The sequence below is a fragment of the Phycodurus eques genome, chromosome 7 (assembly GCF_024500275.1).
Source record: "Phycodurus eques isolate BA_2022a chromosome 7, UOR_Pequ_1.1, whole genome shotgun sequence".
In the NCBI taxonomy this organism is placed as follows: Eukaryota; Metazoa; Chordata; class Actinopteri; order Syngnathiformes; family Syngnathidae; genus Phycodurus; species Phycodurus eques.
Genome location: NC_084531.1, coordinates 26508285 through 26529147, shown reverse-complemented (window position 1 = coordinate 26529147; position 20863 = coordinate 26508285). Strand labels below are relative to the sequence as shown.

Below are 20863 nucleotides of genomic sequence, written 5' to 3'. Positions count from 1 at the left end.
AATTCAAGTCAAGGTGCTACTGTATGTTGGTTGGTTGGTTTGTCTGTTTTCATCTCCTACCTTCACTTCTGTAGTCCTCCTGAGAGCCAAGGAGGCTGAGCGCCGGATGCGGGTGACTGGCGAAGACGGGCCAGTCGGGCGGCGGTGCCAGCCCGCCGTCGGGTTGCTGCCGGGGTCGTACATGGGAGTTGAGCAGCGACGACGAGCTGTCCGCTTTCATTCGTAGCACGGCGGCGTACGAGATGGGCCGCGCCGCCACCGCCCATGCCAAGTCTGAAGCAAGGAAAATAACAATGTTAATCCAGGCACATTTACAGGGGGAAAAAATATATTTTCTGAGCCGCTTCTCTTCACTAGGGTAGCGGGCGTGCTATAGCCTATCCCAGCTATCATCGGGCAGGAGGCGGGGTACACCCTGAACTGGTTGCCAGCCAATCGCAGGGCACATACAAACAAACAACCATTCGCACTCACAGTCACACCTACGGGCAATTCAGAGTTGTCAATTAACCTACCATGCATGTTTTTGGGATGTGGGAGGAAACCGGAGTGCCCGGAGAAAACCCATGCAGGCACGGGGAGAAAATGCAAACTCCACACAGGTGGGGCCGGGGATTGAACCCAGGTCCTCAGAACTGTGAGCCAGACGCTCTAACCAGTCATCCACCGTGCCGCCCATTGTAGAAATCAATTCATTTAATGCATTAGTGTTATCATTATTATATTTTTTAAATCCACGTACTGGCCGCCACGCCACTACGGGGGTCAGGGTGGGCGTGGAAATGGCCGATCGTCAAAGAGGATATAAATCAATGAGGTCCGCGGATACATTTAAGTTGCCAGTGATTTTTCACCATTTTCTACCACCGCTAACATTAAATGCTCCAGTCACAAATGGGTCGCTGAGACCTCTTCCGCTCTTCCAAGCCACTTTTTACGCTGCTTTAAAAAGGTCCCTTGCAATAACCTGCTTAGATTGGAGAGGATTGAAGCTGGCCGGCTGTGGTGAAACCCACACTGGCGCAGATGTCCCATTTTTAAATGCGCTGGTGTTACACCGTTCCACTAAAGTACCAAAACCAGGTCTAGCCCACCTCCTCGCAGATCAATCGTGCATGGGTGAGTTATCATCAGCTCATACTGTATTTAATCAGGTTGTCCTTTGCCACATCAGTGCCATGCAAATAAAATACGGCACTTTGATTGGCGGCAAATTAATTCTGCTGTGTTTACGCTCACCAGCCCAAACAGCCCCTTTTGTAAAAAACAACGGCTGTGTGCGAAATTACGGCAACCTGGTCTAACCCGCCCACTAACACCACGCACAGCGCCACATTTAAGCTAGCCAGGAAAATAGACCCCTTATGTCTAACACACACCATCTATTTCAGGAATAAAACATAATGGTGAGCAACATGTTTTACACCTTTAAACGCGACTTTCTTGACTGCAATGAAATTCAATCCCGAGTGGTAGTGTGCCAACATGATGTTTTTATCACTTTAAATATAACAAGGATAACAAATCACCGTCTGAACCCATCGTTTATAGCGCCTCGAAGAATAACTGAAAAGTCACAGATGGTGCTGATGAGCAGGAGAACACTGAACGCTTGGGGACAAATGCAAACGGCTCAGAGTCAGGGTGCAGTGACAGTTGTGTAAGGAGGTAGAGCCGGATGTGATTAGAACGCAACACAACCCAAGAAGAAATCTTACGACCCTCAGGGAGGCGGCAGCTAAGAACAAAACAGCAAACAGAGCATGTGATTACTGCCTTACATGCATTATACTGAAGAGATTACACAGAGACATAATCATTTTATTTCAACCATTAAATGTGACGTAGGGTAGCCATGGTAGAATAGAAGTGAAGAGACATTACGTATAATATGTATATGGTGGAATAACAGTCGTGCAAAAAAAATAAAAATCACAAGACGGCAAAGACAAAAATTGCAATTACTTTCTTTTAAGAAAGCAGCGATCAATTCAAAGACTTCCAAGATGGCAAAGACAAAAGGTGACTGTCCTTACTTTGTTTTCACAAAGACAAAGAAAAAAAACTCAAAAGGGTGATGACAAAAGCCAATAGCTCTTACTTTGGTTTTGTTAGGTTAATTCAAAACCACTCGCAAGACAATTAAGTCAAAAGCTGATCTTTGTTGCACTAAAATGACATGCAAAGACTCACAGGAAACCAAAGACAAGATAATATCAGATTTGCTTTGTTTTATTACGCTAATATGCAAAGATTTGCAACACAGAAAAAAAAAAAAGTTGATGGCCCTTTACTTTGATTTTCCAAGACTCCCAAGACAAAAGTCGTTCGGCCATTTGTTTTAATAAACTGACACCCAGAAGACAGCAAAGACAAGTTGATCACTTTGTTTTGGTAAATCAACAAACATTCACAATACAGTCAAAACAATATAGCAATTGTCCTTACATTGTTTTAATAAACCAACACCAAAGAATCCAGCAGACATGCTAATTGCCTTGACTTGCAAAGATCCAAATATGTTGTGCAGTAATATATTACATTGGAGGTGTATAGACATTAAATATGATATAGTGGAGCGATGGTATATTAGAGGTGTATAAACATGTCGTGTAAATTTTATTTAGCCAGAGTATTCCAGACCAACTACAAGGCGTTAAAATGGCATCACTTTGCTCATAAATCTACGCTTTGACATCTGCCACGGATTAAATTGCCGCTTATTGCACCAACAAGAGCGCTTGTATTGTGTTTCTGGAGAGACCAAGTAGGAAAAGGTCATTTGCTTTATTTACACCAGGAATGGCAGTCCGGGTTAAGGCTAAATCCTGACGAACACACCATACTAGAAAAAAGAACACCCTCTTTTGTTGGTCTATTAAAGCCCACATCCTCTTACTCTTGTGAAGACTCTTAACGTCGTCTGATAAAAGCGATAACCCTCGTCAAACCTGTCAATCCGTACCATTCAGAAGCTGTAACACACCGGATAAACGCTGAATACGTTTGGTGGCCATTGTTGAAGAGTGAAGGTCTTTACGACATCTTCTTGAACAATATAGGTCTGATTATCATTTGAACAATGGTGGGAAGTAGCAAAGTACAAGTACTCCATTACTGTAATTTTCCAGGTACTTGTACTTTTCTTGAGTTATTTTTCTTTTTACGTTTCCCTACGTTGGTAAACCATGGCTGTACTTTCTACTCCTGACTTTTTTAAAATGGGCTTTTTACTTTTTCTCCACTTGACAGGTGATGATGACACCACGTAAAAATAACAAAAATGAAGAGGTAAGGTCAAGTGCTTTTGTTTGATTGATTAATTGCAGTCACTTCGCAAGGTTACCAAAGCTATGATTTATAAAAACAGGTACTTCTACTTAAGTACAGCATATGAGTACTTTTGTAACCACTGGATATAAATCACATTAGCATACACCCTATAACGTCAGCATAAGCCAAACCATACCACACGGTCTTGAGGCGATGCATTTAGCATGCAGATTAGCCGCAAAGGTGAGCGGTGAGGCTAAAGCAAGATGGCACGTCGGGCAGACCCGAGGACAACATTGGTGGGAATGTCACACGGTGGCCTCAACTTGTGGCGGCTCCAGACTAGGGCGGAAAGAATTAATGGGAATCATGTACAGTAAGTACGTGAGACGCTCGCGGGGCCTCAGCAGATGAGAATGATTAGTCGATGGAGCGTGAGATTAATGAAGACCTTCACGGGGGAGATTCTATTGACTGAGGCTGATTAGGCTGGAGTACATTTATTCAGTGAAATATCCTCCATAGACTGGCCGGCCGTGAATCATTTTCATTTTCATCTCAGCTCCTTGGCTGTTGAAAGCTTGTTACTTGATCCTCACATTTGCGTAAAGGTTGGCCCAGTCACAAGTGACGGATCTTTATTTTATAGACAGGCTCACGAGGCCCACACAAGTCGGAATTTGGCATACAGGAAATGATAAATGGCAAGGCAATAGCCCATCAGGCTATCACCCTTACTCTGATGTACTCATCCAAAGAGGAAAGACCACATGACAGAAAATGCGAATGTCAATTGCTCGTATTTTGTTTTATTAAACCGACGACCAAAGAGTGACAAGACAACAACGCCGAAAGTCCATCGCCTTTACTTTGTCATAAAAAACCCACAACCTCATGCCACACAAAAGAAAATATGGAAGTAGATCTACGATACTAGTCAATCCCCCTTGTTTACAAACAGTGTAATTTATGCCTGGATCAGACTACAAGACAAATTTGGTGTTTCCTGTTCGTACTGTGTCAGACTACTGCTTTAGACATTTATTACGATATCACCATATCCCATCTTTTACGATCACTGGGCTTCATCTTGTCAAATCAAACACCGTCGGGGAGACGGGACCAGAAAACATGTCACCGGTCACTGCTACCAGATATACCCGTTACCATGGCGACAACAACGAAGATGTACAAAGACTCTAAAGCAGCAAATACAAATGTTTGATGACAACATTTTTATTTCATAAACCAACGTGCAAAAACTGCGAAGACAAAACACAATTGTACTTACTTCATTTAAATAATCCATTGAACAATGACTCGCCAAATGACAGATAAAAGTTGACCAACCTTACTTTGTTTTGATAAACTGTCTTGCAAAAGACTCAAGACAACGACGACAAAAGTTGATCGCTCCGACTTTGTTGTAATAGACTGACATGCAAAGAGTCATAAAACATTGAAGACCTTATTTCCTCCCTTACTTTCTTTTAATACACAGACAAGACCTGACCTTGCTTTCAACCGATTCACAAGAAGACAAAATCTGTTCACTCTTACTTTGTTCAGCGAGAACAAGAGAGACTGATTCTTCCCCGATATTTGGATTTCATTTTGAAAGACTTGGTATGTTTTAAGGTTTGAATGTAGAATTATTTTCCTGCACGTCATACAAACATTGCAGCACCTGCCGTAATATTCACTTCATGTCTGCAGCATTCTCTAATTGGCTGCAGGCTGTGTGGCTCATGAAAACACCATTTTAACAAGCACTGGCATCGGCACACAGACTCCACAAAAATGTCAAATTCCAAATCCAAAGCTGATTTTATGTCTTGGGCTCAAATTGTGAGTACAAGGGAGCTCCTGCCAGTTGGAGGAAGGCCACCACTCCCTAATGGTGCGACCAAAAATAGACCCCATCCAGTCAGGATGGTTAGGTGTTGAGAATAGTTTCTAATCCTCAGATAAAGATTCATACCCCGTGAAGATAACAATATATATGAAAGAGAAACTAAAAAGAAAATAGATCACCCTTGCTTTTTTTGCAATAATCCAGAGGTGTCAAACTCAAGGCCCGGCCACATCCAGCCTGCCACATCATTTTATGTGGCCTGCGAAAGCCATTAACGAAAATCGCAAAGATAAACGTCACCCACTCTCAATTTTGTTTTTAAGAAATTGACAAGCAAAGACTCATTAGACAGTGAAGACTGAAGTCGACCGCCCTTTGTGTTATAATAAACTGACAAGCAATGCCTCACAATACAGCGAAGACAAAAGTTGTCCACTCTCACTTGGTTCTAATAAACCAACAACCAAGACTCGAGAGGGGAAACTAAAGTCAACCACCCTTACTTTGGTTTAGGAAACCAAAAAGCAATTACCTACAAGACAGCTATGACAAGTCACCTGCCCTTATTTTTGTTTAGATTCAATTTAATTTTAAACTGACATGCAAACACTTACAAGACATCGACTACAAAAGTTGACCGCACTTTCTTTGGTTTAATAAACCAACAAGTAAAGCTTCACAAGACAGCGAAGTTAAAAGCTGGCCACCCTTACTTTGGCTCAATAAACCGACAACCAAAGACTCAAAAAGGTTGACAAAAGTTGACCACTGTCGCTTTAGTTGAACCAACAAGCAAGACTCGAGAGGGAAGACGAAAATCGACCACCCTTACTTTGGTGTAATAAAATGTGCAAAGTGTCACAAAACAACAAAGTCCTGATAACAATCACCCTTACTTTTGTTTTAATAAACCAATGGCCAAAGACACACAAGACAGCAAAGAGGAGTCTATTACCCTTACTTTGTTTTAAAAAATTAGAGCATGTCTAGTCACATCCAATAAAAAAAGAACAAATATACAAATGATAAAGGAAAAAGGCAATCTACAATGCAGCAATATTAATAATAATAACATGGTATTAGATTTCTTTCGTTTTTACACTTGCATCTGCAGTTAAGAGTCTATCACGGCAATATTCTCATTTCATTTATAGTACGTCCAAATCCATCAATTTTTCCAAACCATATTTGTGGCAAATGACACCTTCGCCCTTGGTCAAAGTAGCCTCATGCATCACCTATGCAGTGCAACGCATCTATATTCCCTGGAACCCACTTCTTTGAAATGGAGACACCGCCAAGGGACAGCTGAATTACAGTTCTACACTCAACACTGCGGTTCAATCAGCATCGGGCGGGAGCAGAGAGAAGAAAATGGCCCTGATGTCGCAGCCTCCTTGCCGGCCCACTTTTTAAACATGAGAGAGCCACGCTTCCCTCCCTTCCTTCCTCCCCCGCCGCCGCTGTGCGCTTATCTGTAGAAATGGAAAAAGGACCAGACAGCCGGGAGAGCGAAGTCAAACTATAATAAGGAACGGAAGCAACAGAGGCGCGGTTGTCCTCAAAAGTGGGCATCTTTTTGAATGTTCCGCGAGAACAATGGGGCAATAATCCAGTACATGAGACGTCATGTCAAAAGTATCACGACGCATAAAAGGCAGAATCACACCCCCGTGGGTGTCTAAGTGGCAAGCTGAAGCCTATCACGCCTTTGTGACAGCTGCCGGTGCTAAATTCAGCACAAAAGGCGCCGCTTTCCCATTTGCGACAGCATGGGTTCTCCAACTTTTGGGATCCAGGGACCTTTACCAGGGGAGGAATTTTTACAAGAACCCCCCCCCCCCCCCCCTAATGCCAATTAAACATGACTACCATGTGTACCCTTAAATGCCATAGGAACTCGGTAGTTGGGGCACTTTTAAATCAAGGTATTTTTGTATTTTTGAAAAAAATATGCTCCCCCCCAAAAAATAAAATAAATTAAAAAAAAACAAGGCTTAGGACAGACTAGCCTGAGGCATTGTTGCATGAACTGATGAAGCCTGCTGGGATGGGAAGCAAAACGTCTTCGAAGACAAACAGAAAAGTCCAGTTGCGATCGATTCAATGCCGAGAATGAAACGGCATGGTTTATGTTTGCTTTATTGGCATGTAGGCACCCATATGTACAGTAGGTATGCACAATAAGTTATTGCTAATTATTTTGCAGACAGCCAAGCTACAACTGCTTGGCCTGAAAGGGTCTGTCGAACCCAGTTTGAGAAAACTCTGCCCTGACGACAAGCTCTGATACTAGTCAAATAACATCGGATAACAAGTATTGTATCCATTAAGGCCTCAGAGCGGAGTCCTACCCCATGCAAACTGTTTGATTTGTCACAAATACACATTTTCTCAAACTGCAGTCTAACAGTGTGACAATAAGAAATAAAAACTACGACGAACCCAAACCCGATGCTGGTCTCACTCAAGTGAGTCGACAGGATCTTGAGGATAGCGAAAACATATCTGTGCAATCAATGTGACTTGACTCCCCTCTGAAAGGTTAGGATGAAGCTGTTAGCAATTTCTTTCATAAAATATAATATTTACCATTTCGGTACAATTTTATTGTTATGTATGTGAAAATGTTGGACTTTGAAAATGATTGTCTGGTTTTGCGATGAAATGACATCAAAGACCTCCTGAAAGACAAAGACAGATTATTTCCAAATTAGCCTATTAGTTGCTTAATTTATATGAACTAAGAATATCATAGGTAAAAACAATTCTATCTTTAAACCAGAAATCGTGAAACAAAAATACTTTTTTAATGTTTTAAAATTTCTTTAAAAAAATGCCATTTCAACTCCTGACAATTTGAAACTGACAAAAAAGGATCCATGGTTTCACTTTTCTTCACCCGCATACAGAACGGCAGAGTCCTGCGAAGCGACCGGCAGTGAGACCGATCAATGCGTCCCGGGGCAGTCACGTCTTTAATAACAAAAACATGCAAAAGTCAATCCGTTGACTTTAGTCTATTTCATTCTTTATCTATAGCAAGTTGTCAATCCTGCTACCTTTAAGCAAAAATCCTGTTGATTTTTCAAAAGTCAAACCAGTAAATGTACTTTCAGTCACAGATTGACCAATCTTTTTTTCTCTCTGCTCTGTCATAGCAAATCTTTGACTGATTTTTGAATGGTATTCAAGATTTTAGCTCGGGTCAATATTGATTCAGATGGCAAACGTTTCTTATCGGCACTCTTCCATAGAAAACAAAGCAAAGCTCCAGGTCAGAACAAAAATCCTGCTGATTTATTGACAATTTAATGATTTAAACACATATTACATTAAATCAGTTTTTTCTACTTTTTTTGCACGCACAAAAATTCTCAATGATGCCGAAATGAACTAACTTTGTATGTGTAGGTATTTGTTGGATCACCTACTGTATATTACAGTGCATGAGATTGCAATATCATACTACATAGCAAATAAACAGATATTAAGGGGTAGTCTACAGTATACTTTTTTTCTCGCTTTTTTTGGACCATGTACATTGGGGGATGATGGATGGATGGATTTCCAATAGAAATACTGTATGTAGTAGCATTTACTATTGGTTTTGAGGAGTGTAACTTACAGGTGACAAAAACCCCAAATTTACCATCTCGAGAATTCTAATTTCTTCATATGGTGAATTTTGAGTTTGGTTATACTTTACACCAGAAAAAAAAAATCACTTTCAATACCATGTAGAAAATGGGCAGAAATTGCCCTTATGGAAAGTATTTTCCTATGGGTTTAATGTATCTGTATAACATGAGTTTCACAATTCTTAAAATAGATTAACTTTTCTACCATGTTTACTGAGATGTGTCTGCATATACAAAAAGTTTCTGCGGGTACAAATTTCAAATATGCCCAAAACTTCCATCATGATGGAAAAAGATGCCACTCTGTGACCACTGTGGCTTCTATTTCAGGCAACGCCTCTCTTTGCCCTTCATATACATGTAAATGTGTACGCAATTTTCTTCTTAGCGCTCAAACGTACATACATAAACACTCCCCCCAACCTGTATTTGCATACGACACGTCGTCGCGGGAGAATCTCCGAGCCGAAAAAACGTCAACACGCGGCGCTTTCCTTCTCAAACAAGATTATTTGGCATGACGCCGGCGAGCCTCTCTCTTACCTGAAAGGCCACTGATGACAGAGAGGAGGAGAATTGGTTTCCATGGTGACCCCATACTTGTGGAGAAGGGTCCCTGCAGCTAGAAGGTCAGCAGCTCTGCTTATTCATTAAAGCTGCGCCTGCACGTAATCACACAGAAAACGACAACACGGTAAACAATATGCAACACTGCTTGTCATGAGCGGTTGTTCAAGGCAAAATATGGAAATGCACAAATGTACGTATTATTTACAAAGTAAATGTTCTGAGTCGGAATAAGATCTGAGAATGCCTTGATAATCTTGAGACGTCATCACATCCAGCACAGATTGAAGACACCATGTGCTGGACGCAGTAAAGTAGCCCCGTAACAAGAGTGAGTCTTCTCTGTGTTTCAAGCCTTCTGACACTTGGAAGAACATTTTGCTGAAGTATACCTTGACAGTTTGGAATTTTATTGTATGATGCAAAGATTCAAGAAACGGTATGCCGGATGCAACAAAGCACCCCCTTTTCCAAAGTGTAACTGAGCTTTTAAACTTTATGACACTGGGCAGCATATTTGACTCCAGAATGCCTTAATAGGCTTGATATTGCATCATACGCAGCACAGATTCAAAAAAATTACGTGCCGGATGCAAATCAGTCACTTAACATAACGGAACTTCCAACGCGTTTCAATCTTCCTGACATTGGGCAGCACATTTCGCTCCACAATGCCTTAAAAGTCTTGAAAATCCATTTTATCTATCATACAAATTAAAGAAAACCCTGTGCCGGATGCAGCAAAGCAGTGCAAGAAAATAAGCCTCCTCCAAGTTTGAAGATTTCTGACACTAGGCAGCTCATTTCATGCCAGAATATTTTTGGTAATAGGGATGCACAGTATATAGGGCATACGTGGTAGACAGTGTGAGTTTTGCCTCGTGTATGGATTTGGACTATATCGACCAATCGCGATAACGCTCGTTGATGATGTCATTGTATTGTATGTACAAGTAAATCTGATAATAGATTGTGTGAGATGTGTGACTTGAATGACGTTGAAAGTGAATCTCATTTTCTCCTTTATTGTACACTTTATGATGATATAAGAGAATTTAATGATATTATACAACATAACCCTTATATGTTCTATTGGTCAAATGCGGAAAATATTAAACAGCTGTTTGATTTTTTTGTTTGTGATTGTTTTTGGAATTGCAGATTGTATTTTTTAAGCTTAGAAAAGAAGACAATATAGAGTGTTTTTCATGTTTACGTTTTGTTGTACTTTGGTCCTGGTGCTGGATCACTTGATTGTTTGGTGTCTTATGGGCGTACAAATTGTATGCATTACAATACGAGAGTAAAATGTCATTCATTCATTCTTACCACTGCTCCTTTAAGTCCTTTAAGGGATTCAGTTTATACGATGATATACATTTTAGGCCATACCACCCAGCCCTACTTGGTAGTATTGCTATTTCAATGTACCCCGCACAGTCAAGCAAAACCCTGTGCCGAAGACAGCAAAGCGGCCCAATGCCATAAGTGTGCCTCCTCTGTGATTCAAGCTTTACATTACAGTATTCAGTTGAGCTCAGACCACCTCCAAGGCTTAGCTATCCTAAATATATGCACCTGACTCTCAAGGTCCTACTGGGTGCACATTAGGTGGGCCACTGCCCCACATTTGGCACAAATCAATAGCATCAAAATGTGTTACCAAAATGCAATGTCATGAAAATCAGCTATCAAAACAAACTTGTTGCCCTTTTGCACAAAAATAGCACACTATCCTTGTAAGAGGTAGAAGAGAGCGAGACAATTTTGCAATCACAACATGGGTACAGATCAAGTATTGTTTCCCGGACAGCGTTGACCTTTTTCGTCAATCATCTCTGTCACAGGCTGTGTTTATTTCTGATTAGGTCCAACCTGTACACTCTTTCTTGTGCTCTCTCGCTAGCATCTCTCCACCACTGTCCAGTGCAGCCTCTCTTCTCCCTTGCATCGTGATTGGGATCATTAAGACAACGCCGAGAGTTGAGGGAAGCATGTCCACATCCAGCAGGAGTCGTTCCGCATTTATCATTTATGGAAGCAGAGAGCTGGCCTCACCTCCTCGCCATCCCCTTCTCCTTTTCCTCCCACAGTGCCGCACTGCTCTACTTCTGCCTCTGATGCTCGGATAGCAATCACACAGATAGAGATAGTAGCCCTCGAATTATTTGTTGCAATTGTTTTTTTCCGCCCTGCTTCAGTTCGTACCTCGCTATATTGCACTGACTGGATGATTTATTATTGGTCACCGAGCGTGTGACGGTACACCAAAAGCTTGGGTACATACCTTGTTTTTAAGGATACAGTTGAGTACATACAGTATTGTGGAGTCAGGAAACAAATTGCTAAACAAAACTTTTCATTAGTGTAACAAAAGCACATTGGACACAATCAGTCAATCGATTATACTGTTTTATATATATACGCGAGCTATTTTGAAAGCCTGCTATATCACAGCTTGCTGTTAAAAGAGTTGTAAGGCAAATAGCTTAATTATGAACTGAATTATATTTACTCAATGGTCATTATGTAGACAAATGTGTCTATTCGAGCTCTAAATAGTTTTTTAGTGTATTTGCCTATGTCAAAAAAGTTGAATAAAAACAATGTATATTACTCACTGTGAAATCTGGAACTGTTAATTTGAACACAAAGCTTTTATGCTGTTGGATGAATGGCAACAGAGGGGTACACAGGTTTATTGTACCTTCTGTCTAAAAGTGGAAGTGCATTTTTTTGTTCTGCCTGTCACTGTATATCGCTGGCATAAATAGAGATTTGTACTAAATGAATAATAATTTTCAGACCAATTCAATTTAATTGCATAATTTCCTGTAGAACACCCGATGATATCTCGCGCGGCATACAACTGTGGAATCACTGCCTTGCCTAATATGTTCCGTACTGGAAAAATCTGAATTTCTGTATTGCTATAGCCCAAGTGACCACCAACACAATTTAAAAGTTGGAGCCTAATCCGGTTCCCCTTTCTCCAACTGCCCAAACAAATCTGCATGTAACCTTAATGATGTCATTTTTCAGAATCCAAATGACATCACGAGAAACCCAATGACGCGACCCACATCTGCAGGCATCAGCTTGTCACTCCTTTCCGATGCTCGACGTGCCATTCATTCGAAAAAATTGCTCTCGGTTTCATCCAATCGTGTCTCCAAAAACTGAAAGGAAAAGAGCCAAGGCCAAGGTGACGCTCTGTGGCTGTGTAATAAATCACAGCCAAGCCGACAACTGTTAGACTAGTTAGTGTGCCCGCCTGGCTCCTTGACGGTGGTGGAAGTTCAGCACTCACTGGCCATGAATAAAACACATAGTCACTCAACGCAGGATTGTCTACACGTTGACTCTTCCATAGTGTGTGAATGCTCAAAAGCAGCTTCTTCTTCTTTATCACTGTTTTATTTGATGTTTTCTGCCTCTATGTTTCCACAGCGACAGCCATGTTTGAAACCACTGACCCGTTTGGATAAAACGATAAAACTGAGCGAGAGAAACTTCAGAAGCACGGGGGCAAAAAAAAAAAAGTAAAAATCGCAATGATTTGTCTAATAGGCCTCGCAGCGAATAGGAAGAATAATATTCTTGCTTTGATGTGACCTCGTGAATTTTGAGAAATGACACCCTCGTGCTGACCAACACGTTTTTTTTTTTCTCATCGCAATGGACAGATCATGTGGTTATTAATGCAGACAGCTCTTTTTTTGTTTTTCAAGAAAAGCTTTTAATCACTCAGTCAGATTGAAGAAAATATTGTGCCAGATGCAGCAAAAGCAGCGCATAACATAAACGAGCCTCAGACACTGGGCAGCACATTTTGCTCCAACAGTGGCGCTTTTTCATATGTGCGATGTGTGTCACCGCACAGGGCGGCGTTTCTGAGTGGGGGTAGGTAAGTGAATTGTTCTTCTATTGGCATCACAAAATGTAAATCAGCATGTGTACGGTAACGTCACATCTGTTTGATTCTGAATTAATGTTGAAGTGAGAGGTTGATGATCAAAGCAAAACGACATCTTCGCTGCTCATGGTGAACGACCAGGAAGGTCATGGTCACATACAGTTTACTTGTACGATACGTCAGGAGCACTTTCAGCAACCTGAACATGACTCATTTGCCAAACTACAATGGTACTCGCGGTACACCTACCTGAAATGGTAACACTCACATTACTACTTAATGTTCATCAAACCCAGCACAGATTCAAAACTCCCTGTGACCGAACCAAGATCCCCCCAATATAACTGAGCCTTATCTTGTAAGGTTTTGCCAAGAAAAGCTGACCAGTCACTCAGTAGACCAGATTTGCACCAAATGGTGGGTCATTCAATGACAATGTGTGTACATAATTGTCTTTACAAACAAATAATAATGGTAGTTTTGGATCAGCACCAAATTGTACATCTTCATAGATACCCACTTTCTGAATATGCATGCATTTTGTCCTTAATAGTTTTCACTTTGCAACTAATAAAAAGGAACAACAATTTATTTTGATTTACTGGTTCTTATTGTCCTTTGCCCTGACTCTCCACAAAATCCTGTGATATTATTTAGTTATCCTCCTCAAACAAACAGCAACAAAAAGTGTTTACAATAATTGGCTGAGGTAATGAAAAATATCACATCCAATCTGAATAACATGACATTTAATCAGCAACGCATAAATATCTGCATTCACCCACGCTGCATCAGGGTGCATGAAGATGTCAGAGAATGGTGTTGTTGTTGTAAAATGTGTAAAGTCTCTCCCACAGAATAATTTAACATCTCCGGGTTTGTTTGTCTTGCCGATTATGCAAAGCTACGTCATGCGACATGAAATTCCAGGAGCAGATTTTGTTCCTGCTGCGAGCGGGATGCCGCTGAAACTACAAAATGGTCGAGTGTGGATATCCATTAAAAAAAAAAAAAGTCCATATGATCATTAAGCTGACTTTTGAGGCCCGCTCCCACGCGCAATTATCCCCGGCGCTCATCCCTGTCGCTAACGTCGGCTGTCTGGGCTCTCTCGCCGCCACTTTTTCACCCCTCGATGCTTTTAATTGTCCCGCTGACCTCAATCAAAAGACAATTACCAAGGGAGCATGGCGTAAGCAATTATATTCTCTGCCATGACGCCAGCAGATTACATGTGTGGCACGCTGAGCACCCAATCGTGTGCCTTGAAAGGTCACAAGACAGGTGAAGATGCTTCAAACGGACACTCGTATGTATATATATATATATATATATATATATATATATATATATATATATATATATATATATATATATATATATATATATATATGCCGGTTCGTCCTCCCTATTGGAGCGCAGTCCATTGACACGATATGTTGAAAAACACTCTCTCGGGGAAAGAATATCCAAATGGCGAGAGTTGCAATTTTCCCATCCAGGCGCAATTCCGTATGTCACATCTTGCCATTACCGCTGAAGTATTACAGGGCCATGGGAAAGTGTCCTTCCACAAATCATACAGCGTGGACGAGACTTAAAAGAACTCTCTTGCATCGCATCCATTTTGCCTTAAAATGTAAAAAGCGGCCATCTGTTTGTGCTTAGGGCGGAGGAAATAGTCTAACCACACCAAAACATTTATTCATGCTGTTTTTCTTCCTCGTGTCTGAGACTATATACTATGTCTAACAAGGACGCAGTCATATAAGATGTGCTGATGTGTCGTGTGTAACACTTAGAATGATTTCTCCATGCATTTGGAACACACAGGACATCATAAAAGGTGCACACTGTACAAATATAAGGCGCCTTGACAAATTGATGCAGTACAGTATACAGAACCTGTAGGCTTACTACCGGCCACCACATTAGGTACATCTGTCTCATGAGACTCAATCCAAAATCAAAAGATTATTACCTCCCCCAACCACGAAATGCTACGAGCGGCAGCCTTATAATGGAACTGGATAGGGAGAGAGAAAGATGGAGATGAATGGATGATTGGGTGGAGAAATATACATGGATGGATGGATGTAAATAGATGGACAGAGAAATAGATGGAAGATGGAGGGAAATAAACAGAAATGGAGAAATGAATAGATGGAGACAAAAAAATGGATGCATGAAGAGACATGGATGATAGAAATAGTTGGATGGCAAAGACAAATTAGATGACAGGGAGAAATAGTTGGATTGAGAAATGGATGGAGAGATATACTGTAGGTGGATATGGAGAATAAGACAGATAGAGAGAGATGGATGCATAGAGTTAAATAAGGAGCGATAGAAAGGAATCGCTACAGATAAAAAATCGGTAGATAAAGTGAGAGAAGAATAGCGGGATAGCGAGAACTAAACAGAGCGCTATATAGAGGGAGGGAGGGAGAGAAAGAGAGAGCGAGAAAAAGATAGTTGAGAAGAGCTATATATGTGTATATATAGAGAGAAAGAGATATAGAGTTGGGGGGATAGAGAGTAAGAGAGTGCGGTAGACTCATAGCTAGATAAAGAAATGGCGAGGGATATACTTTATAATAATAATAATAATAATAATAATAACAATAATAATAATAATAATAATACAGGCACGGTGGCCAACTGGTTAGAGCGTCAGCCTCACGGTTCTGAGGACACTGGTTCAATCCCCGGTTCCGCCTGTGTGGAGTTTGCATGTCCTCCCCGTGCCTGCGTGGGTTTTCTCCGGGCACTCCGGTTTCCTCCCACATCCCAAAAACATGCATTAATTGGAGACTCTAAATTGCCCGTAGGTGTGAATGTGAGTGCAAATGGTTGATGTTTGTATGTGCCCTGCGATTGGCTGGCAACCAGTTCAGGGTGTACCCCGCCTCCTGCCCGATGATAGCTGGGATAGGCTCCAGCACGCCCGCGACCCTAGTGAGGGGAAGCGGCTCAGAAAATGGATGGATGGATGGATAATAATACAGTACAGTAGAAGTGAAAACGTCAAATGTTTAAATATGTAAGGATGGTAATAAACATAAAATAGTATGTTTGTACAGTCAATTTTAGAGGTAATAAACTTCTTGATTATATCATAAACACGTAGCAGCTTCTCTAATATGCTGTTTACCTCATTTAGCCCTCCCCTTCATCTATTAAAAAAAACAATACCACCACTGTAAACTGAAAGCGCAATAATAAAACATAGCGGTGATGTCACACTAATGCAGAGTACAGGAAGCTTTTATCCAGCCCGTGTTGCATATGAACACATTTGCCTTATTATACAGGCACGTTACTCACGCTGTAATCAGCCTTTTGCAGAACCCATTAACAATCCAGTCGCAGCAGCTTAATGACGCTCTAAAGGCGGCAAAAAGAAGAAGAGGAGACTTTCTTCATTTGATGGCACAATCTTTTTGATTTAAAAACACTGAGGCAACATTGAAATTCATGTTTGGTTTCACACAGATATTGGACGCGAAGAGAAAAGCCAGACAGGACGCTAAATTGGAAATGCAAACTACTATCACATTTACATAAAAACACTATGATTGACATGAATTTGATTGTACTATATAATCATAATTAAAAAACTACAACTCCACATTATTGGATTGCCGCTCATGATTGGTAACTAGGTTGGGTGAAGAGCTGCCATTTTTAAATTACGGTCAGATTTTGATAAGCGACACATTCAAAATGCTTGGTGAAATTGTCAACGTGGGCTACAGTTGTGCCTTGACATACCATCCATCCATCCATTTTCTTCACTGCTTATCCTCACTCGGGTCGCGAGCTGCTGCAGCCTATCCCAGCCATCTTCGGGCGGGAGGCGGGGTACACCTGAACCGCTCGCCAGCCAATCGCAGGGCACATAGAAACAAACAACCATTCGCACTCACATTCACACCGACGGGCAATTTGGAGTCTTCAATCAATGTGTAATGTGATTAGTGGCTATGCCCCACAGGTAGGATGTGACCTCGACCTTGTCGCTCTTTCCTGTTTTTAGCGCCTTATATGTCACCAAGAACTCGATCAATCAATCAAAATCTCAACCGTGGTTGATTTTACTTCTCTCTTTTTACCTCTTTTTACGACTTCGTCATCTGTGGAGGTTGAAACAAAGTAAGGCTATATTTACAAAGGTGTAGAAAGTATAGCTATATCTTTTCAAATGTACGGAGTAAAAGTAAAAAGTAATCAGAAAAATACCCAAGCACCGATAACTGAAAAATGTTCTTAACTAATTCACTGTCATGGACGTTTACACTTGTCAACTGGAATCCAACCGTTTACGGCTTCCGACATTATATTTGTCAAGTACGCCAGCTTGTCTGAGAAATTCAGGTTTGTAAACCACTGTAATGACTGACAGATCCCTGAAAATGGCAACTGCATCGCTTTGGATTTGAGATCAGCACAGCTTGAGTAGAAGATGAAAATTAGGTGGTGAATCTCGGCCTGTCACATCGATTATGACGGAGAGCTATGCCAACATGTTGGAAGTCAAACAAGTTTAGGCACCTCACATTCAAACAGAGTATGAATATGTAGGGTTTATACAGAGTATGTGTCAATTCCATACTGGATCGGTCGTGGCCCGGGTTAACAACGTCCGCCACTGGCGCAGTCAACCTGCAGGGCGCCGGTGGATATTCAGCTACTGTGGATCAAAGTCAAAGAAGAAGAAGAGGTGGAAAGCGGGTTCTTCGGCAGAAAGAGAAGAGGAAAACACAGAGCCTAGAACTGAATGTGGGGACTTTGAATGTTGGGACTATGACAAGAAAATCTCGGGAGTTGGTTGAAATGATGATAAGGAGAAAGGTTGACATATTGTGTGTCCAGGAGACCAGGTGGAAAGGCAGTAAGCCTAGAAGTTTAGGGGCAGGGTTTAAATTATTTTACCATGGTGTAGATGGGAAGAGAAATGGAGTCAGGGTTATTTTAAAAGAAGAGTTGGCTAAAAATGTCTTGGAGGTGAAAAGAGTATCAGATCGAGTGATGAGGCTGAAATTTGAAATTAAGGGTGTTATGTGTAATGTGATTAGTGGCTATGCCCCACAGGTAGGACGCGACCTCGAGGTGAAAGAGAAATTCTGGAAGGAGCTAGATGATGTAGTTCTGAGCATCTCAGACAGAGAGAGAGTCGTAATTGGTGCAGATTGTAATGGACATGTTGGTGAAGGTAATAGGGGTGATGAAGAAGTGATGGGTAAGTACGGCATCCAGGAAAGGAACTTGGAGGGACAGATGGTGGTAGACTTTGCAACAAGGATGCAAATGGCTGTAGTGAACACTTTTTTCCAGAAGAGGCACGAACATCGGGTGACCTACAAGAGCGGAGGTAGAAGCACACAGGTGGATTACCTCTTGTGCAGACGATGTAATCTGAAGGAGGTTACCAACTGTAAGGTAGTGGTAGGGGAGAGTGTGGCTCGACAGCATAGGATGGTGGTGTGTAAGATGACTCTGGTGGTGGGGAGGAAAATTAGGAAGACAAAGGCAGAGAAGAGAACCATGAGGTGGAAGCTGAGACAGGACGAGTGTTGTGCAGCTTTTCGGGAATAGGTGATACAGGCTCTCGGTGGACGGGAGGAGCTTCCAGAAGACTGGACCACTGCAGCCAAGGTGATCAGAGAAGCAGGCAGGCGAGTACTTGGTGTATCTTCTGGCAGGAAAGGAGAGAAGGAGACTTGGTGGTGGAAACTCACAGTACAGGAAACCTTACAAGGAAAAAGGTTAGCTAAGAAGAAGTGGGACACTGAGAGGACCGAGGAGAGGCGAAAGGAATACGTTGAGATGCGACACAGGGCAAAGGTAGAGGTGGCAAAGGCAAAACAAGAGGCATATGATGACATGTATGGCAGGTCGGACACTAAAGAAGGAGAAAAGGATCTATACAGGCTGGCCAGACAGAGGGATAGAGATGGGAAGGATGTGCAGCAGGTTAAGGATAGAGATGGAAATATGTTGACTGGTGCCATAGTGTGCTTGCTAGATGGAAAGAATACTTGGAGGAGTTGATGAATGAGGAAAATGATAGAGAAGGGAGAGCAGAAGAGGCAAGTGTGGTGGACCAGGAAGTGGCAATGATTAGGAAGGGGGAAGTTAGAAAGGCATTAAAGAGAATGAAAAATGGAAGGGCAGTTGGTCCTGATGACATTCCTGTGGAGGTATGGAAGCATCTAGGAGAGGTGGCTGTGGAGTTTTTGACCAGCTTGTTCAATAGAATTCTAGCGGGTGAGAAGATGCCTGAGGAATGGAGGAAAAGCGTACTAGTGCCCATTTTTAAGAACCAAGGTGATGTGCAGACCTGTGGCAACTATCGAGGAATAAAGTTGATGAGCCACACAATGAAGTTATGGGAAAGAGTAGTGGAGGCTAGACTCAGGACAGAAGTGAGTATTTGCGAGCAACAGTATGGTTTCATGCCTAGAAAGAGTACCACAGATGCATTATTTGCCTTGAGGATGTTGATGGAAAAGTACAGAGAAGGTCAGAAGGAGCTACATTGTGTCTTTGTAGATCTAGAGAAAGCCTATGACAGAGTACCCAGAGAGGAACTGTGGTAATGCATGCGGAAGTCTGGAGTGGCAGAGAAGTATGTTAGAATAATACAGGACATGTACGAGGGCGGCAGAACAGCGGTGAGGTGTTCTGTAGGTGTGGCAGAAGAATTTAAGGTGGACGTGGGACTGCATCAGCTATCAGCCCTGAGCCCCTTCCTTTTTGCAGTGGTGATGGATAGGCTGACAGATGAGGTTAGACTGGAATCCCCATGGACCATGATGTTTGCAGATGACATTGTGATCTGCAGTGAAAGAAGGGAGCAGCTGGAAGAACAGTTAGAAAGATGGAGGCATGCACTGGAAAGAAGAGGAATGAAGATTAGCCGAAGTAAAACAGAATATATGTGCATGAATGAGAGGGGTGGTGGGGGAAGAATGAGGCTACAGGGAGAAGAGATAGCAAGGGTGGAGGACTTTAAATACTTGGGGTCAACCGTCCAGAGCAATGGTGAGTGTGGTCAGGAAGTGAAGAAACGGGTCCAAGCAGGTTGGAACGGGTGGAGGAAGGGGTCAGGTGTGTTATGTGACAGAAGAGTCTCTGCTCGGATGAAGGGCAAAGTTTATAAAACAGTGGTGAGGCCAGCCATGATGTATGGATTAGAGACTGTGGCACTGAAGAGACAACAGGAAGCAGAGATGTTGAGGTTTGCTCTTGGAGTGACCAGGTTGGATAAAATTAGAAATGAGCTCATCAGAGAGACAGCCAAGGTTCGATGTTTTGGAGACAAAGTTAGAGAGAGCAGACTTCAATGGTTTGGACACGTCCAGAGGAGAAATAGTGAGTATATTGGTAGAAGGGTGATGGGGATGGAGCTGCCAGGCAAGAGAGCTAGAGGAAGACCAAAGAGAAGGTTGATGGATGTCGTGAGGGAAGACATGATGGCAGTTGGTGTTCGAGAGGAGGATGCAGGAGATAGGCTTACATGGAAAAGGATGACGCGCTGTGGCGACCCCTAACGGGACAAGCCGAAAGGAAAAGAAGAAGAAGATCTCAGAGTATGTGTCATGGTAG

General features: G+C 42.0%; 1 protein-coding gene across 5 annotated transcripts in view; it reads right to left on the bottom strand.

Annotated features, from left to right (window-relative positions):
* Positions 1 to 20863, bottom strand: part of cntn5 (contactin 5) — a 113311-nt gene that overhangs the window by 72686 nt on the left and 19762 nt on the right. For 3 of the 5 annotated variants that reach the window (XM_061682299.1, XM_061682298.1, XM_061682302.1), the window contains 2 exons: positions 9313 to 9431; positions 61 to 273 (listed from right to left, as the gene is read on the bottom strand). In XM_061682299.1, coding sequence (XP_061538283.1) covers positions 61 to 273; positions 9313 to 9367 — 268 coding nt within the window. In that variant the 5' untranslated portion in view covers positions 9368 to 9431. Of the gene's footprint in view, positions 1 to 60; positions 274 to 4628; positions 4678 to 9312; positions 9432 to 11394; positions 11432 to 20863 lie in introns of those variants that run through there. The other 2 variants (XM_061682301.1, XM_061682303.1) reach the window with 2 other exon arrangements.